Raw genomic sequence first — 8,373 nt, 5'->3', positions numbered from 1 at the left:
TCCTTCTGTCAGGCGAGACACGTGCACGTGAGGCACACATCCTTCTGTCAGGCGAGACACGTGCAGGTGAGGCACATATCCTTCTGTCAGGCGAGACACGTGCAGGTGAGGCACATATCCTTCTGTCAGGCGAGACACGTGCAGGTGAGGCACATATCCTTCTGTCAGGCGAGACACGTTCATGTGAGGCGCACATCCTTCTCACTGACACACGTATGTCGTGGGAGACGAAAAGTCGATTTAAGTTCTATTGTCGTATGACACCAGAACAAACCTTGCTGCTTCGATGGTCGATACGTGTCTACAGTGTGTCGATGTTGGCGATGGTGACTTGCATTATGTCACGGTAATATTTCATTGGTGTTGATATTGCTGTCCATAGTTGGGTGATGATGGCGGTGACGGTATTGATAGTGATGGCGGTGGAAACTCTTTTCTCTTTATCACATATCTATAGTGTCTCATCATTCAATCAAACAACATGTTAGCGAGGTAATACCCACATTAACTGAATCAACACACATCATGCTGTATAATAAATAATCTCATATTTATTTGTCAGCCCCGCAAGTTTGCATTATGCTTCCGCTGGTTTATTGACACATACTGGAAGTCCCCCCCCCCCCCCTTGAAAGTCCCCCTTCCCCCCCCCCCCGCCTCTGAAGTCCTCCCCTCTGAAGTCCCCCCTCTGAAGTCTCCCCTCTGAAGTCCCCCCTCTGAAGTCTCCCCTCTGAAGTCCCCCCCCTCTGAAGCCCCCCCCCCCCCCCCCCTCTGAAGTCCCCCCTCTGAAGTCCCCCCTCTGAAAGTCCCCCCCTCTGAAGTCTCCCCTCTGAAGTCCCCCCTCTGAAGTCTCCCTCTGAAGTCTCCCTCTGAAGTCCCCCTCTGTAGCCCCCCCTCTGAAGTCCTCCCCTCTGAAGTCCCCCCTCTGAAGTCTCCCCTCTGAAGTCCCCCCCCCCTCTGAAGTCCCCCCTCTGAAATCCCCCCTCTGAAAGTCCCTCCTCTGAAAGTCCCCCCCTCTGAAGTCTCCCCTCTGAAGTCCCCCCTCTGAAGTCCCCCCTCTGAAGTCTCCCCTCTGAAGTCCCCCTCTGAAGTCCCCCCTCTGAAGTCCCCCCCCTCTGAAGTCCCCCCTCTGAAGTCCCCCCTCTGAAGTCCCCCTCTGAAGTTCCCCTCTGAAGTCCCCCATCTGAAGTCCCCCCCCTGAAGTCTCCCTTCTGAAGTTCCCCCCTCTGAAGTCCCCCCTCTGAAGTTCCCGCCTCTGAAGTTCCCGCCTCTGAAGTCCCCCCTCTGAAGTCTCCCTCTGAAGTGCCCCTCTGAAGTCCCTCCTCTGAAGTCTCCCTCTAAAAGTCCCCCCTTCTGAAGTCCCCCCTCTGAAATCCCCCCTCTGAAGTCCCCCTCTGTCTCCCTCTGAAAGCTGAACAAGACCTGCCTGACATGTCGCGTGTGTAGCGGCCATACAATTCCCCATTCCCGCTATGGGATTCGAACCACGAACCTTCTGTTCAGATGTCGGACCCCTTTTCGTAATGATCTGCAGACTGCCGACCTACCACATGAATGCCAACACCTTAACTTCAGCTCGTCGACGGGGCGGTCGGGTAGCCTAGTGTTTAAAGCGTTCGCTCCTCATGCCGAAGACCCGGGTTCGATTCGCGACATGGGTACAATGTGTGAAGCCCATTTCTGGTGTCCCCCGACGTGATATTGCTGGAATATTGCTAAAAGCGGCGTAAAACCATACTCACTCACTCATCTCGTCGACATGATGTTCCTACAGTTCTGCGCGTTCTATCCATGGGGCGTCCAGGCTAGCAAATAGACCTAGGTCCGCAACAACTTCTGCTTGTCTTAAGAGACGACGAAATGGATCGGGCGGTCAGGCTCGCGGACTTGGTTGAATGCATGTCATCGTTTCCCAATTGCATGGATTGAAGCTCATGATGTCAGTCACCCGTGAAGACCCGGGTTAGAATTGGTCTTCAGCAAACCATGCTCGTCGTAAGAGGCGACTAACGGAAACGGGTAGTCAGACTCGCTAACTTTGTCGATGCGCGTCATCGTGTCCAAATTCTGTGTATCGATGCTCAAGATGTCAATCACTGGATTGTCTAGTCCAGACTCGATTATTTACAGACCACCATCATAGAGCTGGAATATTGCTGGGTGCGGTCTAAACAACAAACGTGATGTCAGTCACTGGATTGTCTGGTCCAGACTCGATTCTTTAGAACGATAGCTGGAATATTACCGAGTGTGGCGTAAAAAGGGGAAGCCAACAAACAAACAGTTCACGGATACATTTTAGCATCAGTCTTATTTGGACCAGTGACGCCAGGAGCACGTGCTGTGTTTATTCCTTGTTTACACTGGCTGGAGTCAGGAGGTAACGGGGCCAGCGTTTATTCAGATAATATTGTTTTAGGTAATGAGTTTATTAGATAGTCATTTACACTGGGTCCTATTACAGTCAGTTTGCGAACTCACATTTTCAAAAACAAGATCGCATGGTGATGGTGATGGTAGTAATTATCTTGTCATAATCAACCGTTTCTGAAAACAACAGCACGTGCGGCGGCGTCGTTTGCCATTATCATGATTATCGCCAATACCGCCGTCGCAAACAACAATTATCGCCGGCATAGGCATCTTCATCCTCAGCAACCTCATCGTCATCACTTCCTGTGGTTTCACGTGCTTACAGACGGACTCCCTAAACACGCTTGACCTTGGCCCCACAGAATTCTACTTGACGGGTACCAGGCTCCGCGGTTGATTGTGTTGTGCGTCTACTGAACAGTTTTCTAGAAACAATGTTACTTGGAAGAGATTCCTTCTACGAAAGCCTAATGTTGCAATAATTTGTATATCGACATTTCTCGGTGTTTCAATTACTGGTATTTGTTGATTTTTTCGATATTTAACAGTTTACTCCTGTGACCGAGTGACAGTTTACTCCTGTGGCCTAGTGACAGTTTACTCCTGTGACCTAGTGACAGTTTACTCCTGTGACCGAGTGACAGTTTACTCCTGTGAACGAGTGACAGTTTACTCCTGTGACCTAGTGACAGTTTACTCCTGTGACCGAGTGACAGTTTACTCCTGTGACCGAGTGACAGTTTACTCCTGTGACCGAGTGACAGTTTACTCCTGTGACCGAGTGACAGTTTACTCACACCTGACGGCTCGGGGTAGATAGACTCACACACACGGTACATCACACCTGACGGCTCGGGGTACATAGGCTCACACACAGGGTACGTCACACCTGACGGCTCGAGGTACATAGGCTCACACACAGGGTACGTCACACCTGACGGCTCGGGGTACATAGGCTCACGCACATGGTACGTCACACCTGACGGCTCGGGGTACATAGGCTCACACACACGGTACATCACACCTGACGGCTCGGGGTACATAGGCTCACGCACATGGTACGTCACTTGACGGCTCGGGGTAGATAGACTCACACACAGGGTACGTCACACCTGACGGCTCGGGGTACATAGGCTCACACACAGGGTACATCACACCTGACGGCTCGGGGTAGATAGACTCACACACAGGGTACGTCACACCTGACGGCTCGGGGTACATAGGCTCACACACAGGGTACATCACACCATATACCACTCGAGATCGGTTGACAACTTATAATGTATGGACTCCTATGCAACCTGCTCTATGGGCACTGGAGACGTACCTGTCGGGAAATAAGGTGTGCCGGGTGTGAAACGTCTACTGTCACATCTCTGTTTGAAACCATGCTCAGGTTGGTGATGTAATATCTTTAGAAAATGGTGGTTATGAAAGTTTTCGAATACAAAAATATGTATCCTCTACTTAAGCACCCAACACATTCTCTTCAGTTATCAGATTTACTGTTATACCTCTCACCTGGAAATCTGTTCCGTGAAGATTCCCGGTTAGAGCAGGGTCAATACAGCAACCCAACTGATTTACCAGCTGATCTAGAAATAAAGAAGACCAGTGAGACCCACTCACCCGTTTCATATTGTTGTAAGAGGCGACTAACAGGATAGAGTGGTCAGGCTCGCTGACTTGGTTGATACATATCACAGTATCTAAATTGGTGATCGATGCCCATGACGTCAATTACTGGATTGTCTGGTCCAGACTCGATTATTAACAGGCCGCCGTCATATAGCAGAAATATTGCTGAGGGGGGCGTTAAACAAACAAAGAAAACGTGGAAATCTACATGAGGTGCCACGTGACTACCAATGTTCTAAACCAATGGCCAGGATGGCGTGGTACAAAACAACCTTCGACTGTCTTCAGCCTGTGTGGAGGTATGGGGCCTATGTCACCTGACTGCTTTGTTCAAGGGCGCCCGGCAGTTCATGATCCAAGGATTGACAAAATCTGCAGTACGAATATGTCCCCGAAACTAAAACTTGTCTCACCACAAGGAGATTCCGGGTCTCAAACATACCCCGTACTTGTGGCCTGAGCCGAGTGGGGTGGTGATCGGGTGTCCGGCATACCCCATACTTGTGGTTGGAGCCGAGTGGGGTGGTGATCGGGTGTCCGTCATACCCCATACTTGTGGTTGGAGCCGAGTGGGGTGGTGATCGGGTGTCCGTCATACCCCATACTTGTGGTTGGAGCCGTGTGGGGTGGTGATCGACGTCGGTACATCCCATTCTTCTGGTTCGACCCGACTAGGGTGGGGATCGGGTTGCTGTGTGATTGTCTGTCATCCTGCCCCGATGGCGTGGTCTTCCTCATGCTTGTAGTCACTGGATTGTCTGGTCCAGATTCGACCTGTGCAGGCCGCGGTGATGTAGCCGCGAGGTTGTTCACTGACTTACTCACCAAAAACTCTCCTATTTATGCAAGTTGTCTTCAGGGGTGTGTGGTGTGGGTGGGGTATATTGTGCCACTTTGAACAACATTTCAGTTACAACACGTGATGTCATGTCAAGCGTATACCGTTTGTTTGACACTTAGTGAAACCCACGAACACGGGTATGGTGGAGACAATGTTCAACTTAAAACACGGAGGGGGCGATCTGGTGACAGGACAGAGGCCTTGTCTAGTTCAAATACTGAGTGAGTGTGTGAGCTTGAATTAACGCTGCTTTGACAATATTCAAGGACATCACCGCGCGCCTGCTTCCAATGAGAGAGTAAAATGAAGCTCTGGGTTTGATGCCAGCTACCAGCACGGGTATGGTGCTAACAAATCATGAAACATATTCAGAGCGAATCGGGATTCGAACCCAAATCATAGGCTTCTGACACGCCCAAGGGAGGTAGCCATTATGTTCAGCGAATTGCGGTGCCTGCGACGACTGGGCCCTCCATGCCCTACTACCACGACGTGCCAGCCAGGAACACAGGGCTAACTTATACCGCGTACAACTAAAAACAGAGGGGCCTTTGATATCAGGACTTAGAACAAATCTAAATCAAATAATGTCGAGTACTGTGATATCGGACGGCCTGAAATGTTTGTAGGTGCAAACACAAGAGTTTGCAACAACCTAACACGGTGTGGCCGTACGATAATATCCTGTAGGAGATTTACGACAATAGCTATATTTAGTCTGGTGTTCAGTCTGGTGTTTGGCACTCCGTAATGTAAGAGTATAGACCCTCAGCACTTGAGCAGCTCTCCACGGTGGCTGTGGAACACGCCCTACTTGGCACCTCAAACTCAAGTGTGGTGTAAAGCACGTCTCGTCAGCTTTCAGCACCTGTGGCCATGTTAGCAAAGACGTGTGTCTACATGGGCCATGTGGAGAATATATCAGTATATCGGTATATAGGTATATCGATATATAGGTATATCAATATATGAGTATAAACGTATATCGGTATACAGGTATATCGGTTTATCGGTAACAATATAGGTATATAGGTATATCGATATATAGGTACATGAGTATATAGGTATATATAGGTATATGAGTATAAACGTATATCGGTATACAGGTATTTCGGTATATTGGTATATAGAATATAGATATTTAGGTATATAGGTATATAGGTATATCGATATATAAGTAAATGAGTATATACCTACATCGGTATATCCGTATATCAGTATATTGTTATTTCGGTATATCCGTACGAAAAACAGTTTCCCCATTTAACGCTCGGTCATTGGTAGCCAATCGAAGAGACAAACTAGAAATACGTGTCCCTATTTTGCTATCGCCATAAGTCTTGTCTGTTGGGGTCACGTGTTACATCAGGCGGTGTAATTAGAGGTGTCGGGATCAGGTGGTGGTGGGTTCGAATCCCAGTGTCGCCCAGATGATGATACTTGGTTTGTCTGCACCATACCTTTGTCCGTGGGTTTCATCACAGTAAACGTCAGGGCCTGTTTCACTGTCGGCTTTCCTACCACATCATGCGGCGTGATTAAGGCTTGTTCAAAGTGGCGATAAATCACCCACTCACTCACATACTCATTAGAGACTTTGTTTCGTGATTGTTATTTAAGAATATACTTCAATATCTTTTGCGTGTATAACCGGTTGCAGGAGAATACCTTGACCTGTTTTCTTCGTGAACAGTCTACAATGAACGTTTACACATCACTTCACGTCTCAGAACCATTGATAGCTCTCATTGCCGATCACTACTGATGGATACACCCAGATATAAAGATATTAACGAATGATTTGTGTTGTTTACAATGGAACTGAACAACAAACACAAGTACGTGTCAGTCTCCTGAAGCTCATTTGAAAACGTTATAAACTATCAGGTACAATAGCAAAATAGTTGACGGGCGTCAAGTGTCACTGAGTGCTATATCTATATCGTTCCTGGTTCTTGGACTGATAGCAGTTGTGTGCTTTGTGGAGGAGACGATCACTGCCATCGACAAGTAACACTCGTCGCTCCTCTCGGCAGAAGAGCTCTCATAGTAGATAGGTACTCGAAGCTCTCGTAAAAGCACCACTTGTTCGTCCTGTTGAGTGAGTGAGTGAGTTTGGTTTAACGCCGCTTTTAACAGTATTCCAGTTATATCGCGGCGTGTCAGCTTAATGTGGGAGGAAAGCCGTCCTGTTGAACTGAGTTGGATAATACAGTTATTTGGATAAGCTACAACGGCTCTAAAAGTTCAAATCAAATGTGGTTTCAGTTTTGTTTTTGTTTGTTTGTTGTTTGAAGCCACACTCGGCAATATTCCAGCTATATATCATCAAGTCTGGACCAGGCAATTCAGTGGTTGATATCATGAGCATCGAACCACGCAATTGGGAAACGATGACATGCATCAACCAAGTCAGAGAGCCTGATAAACAAACTTCGTTCTTGTAGAACCCCTAATCACCTTGATAGTCTGATAATATTCCTCGACACAGCCCGACAAATGTAGACTTGCTTTAACCATCACTGAGCAGCGTACAAATATGATACTCCTCGACACAGCCCGACACATGTAGACTTGCTTTAACCATCACTGAGCAGCTTATAAATATAATACTCCTCGACACAGCCAGACACATGTGGACTTGCTTTAACCATCACTGAGCAGCTTATAAATATAATACTCCTCGACACAGCCAGACACATGTAGACTTGGTTTAACCATCACTGAGCAGCGTACAAATATAATACTCCTCGACACAGCCCGACACATGTAGACTTGCTTTAACCATCACTGGGCAGCGTACAGATATAATACTCCTCGACACAGCCAGACACATGTAGGCTTGCTTTAACCATCACTGAGCAGCGTACAAATATAATACTCCTCGACACAGCCCGACATATGTAGACTTGCTTTAACCATCACTGAGCAGCGTACAGATATAATACTCCCAGACACAGCCCGACATATGTAGACTTGCTTTAACCATCACTGAGCAGCGTACAGATATAATACTCCTCGACACAGCCCGACATATTGTTTTACATAAGTTACATAACGTATGTGTTCTAATATGGCGTATATGTTTACATGACATATGTGTTCTACATGACGTATGTGTTCTACATGACGTATGTGTTCTACATGACGTATATGTCTACATGATGTATGTGTTCTACATGATGTATATGTCTACATGACGTATGTGTTCTACATGACGTATGTGTTCTACATGACGTATATGTCTACATGACGTATGTGTTCTACATGACGTACATGTCTACATGACGTCTTGCAGGTTTATAGACCCTTATCATGCAGGCTTACACACCCTGATCATACATGCTTATACACACTTATCATGTAGACTTATAGACCCTTATCATGCAGGTTTATACACCCTTATCAAGCAGGCTTATACACCCTTATCATGTAGGCTTATACACCCTTATCATGTAGGCTTATACATCCTTGTCTTGCAGGCTTATACACCCTTATCATGCAAATGTATAGACCCTTAT

General features: G+C 47.3%; 1 protein-coding gene across 1 annotated transcript; it reads right to left on the bottom strand.

The window, feature by feature from the left end:
• Positions 1-577: 577 nt before the first annotated feature.
• On the bottom strand, positions 578-1,465 carry LOC139441639 (uncharacterized). Its single transcript, XM_071222448.1, has one exon. The coding sequence runs from the start codon at positions 1,463-1,465 to the stop codon at positions 578-580; it is 888 nt and encodes a 295-aa protein (XP_071078549.1).
• Between the last annotated feature and the right edge of the window lie 6,908 nt (positions 1,466-8,373).

The sequence above is a fragment of the Haliotis cracherodii genome, unplaced genomic scaffold (genome assembly GCF_022045235.1).
Source record: "Haliotis cracherodii isolate W230 unplaced genomic scaffold, xgHalCrac1.p SCAF_42, whole genome shotgun sequence".
NCBI classification, from domain to species: Eukaryota; Metazoa; Mollusca; class Gastropoda; order Lepetellida; family Haliotidae; genus Haliotis; species Haliotis cracherodii.
The sequence above is the reverse complement of the archived record's forward strand: the minus strand, read 5'-3'. Positions and strand labels throughout refer to the sequence as shown.

What these genes read in the sequence shown, in the direction of transcription:
- LOC139441639 (XM_071222448.1), bottom strand. Translation starts at nt 1,465, where the DNA reads ATGGGGAATTGTATGGCCGCTACACACGCGACATGTCAGGCAGGTCTT.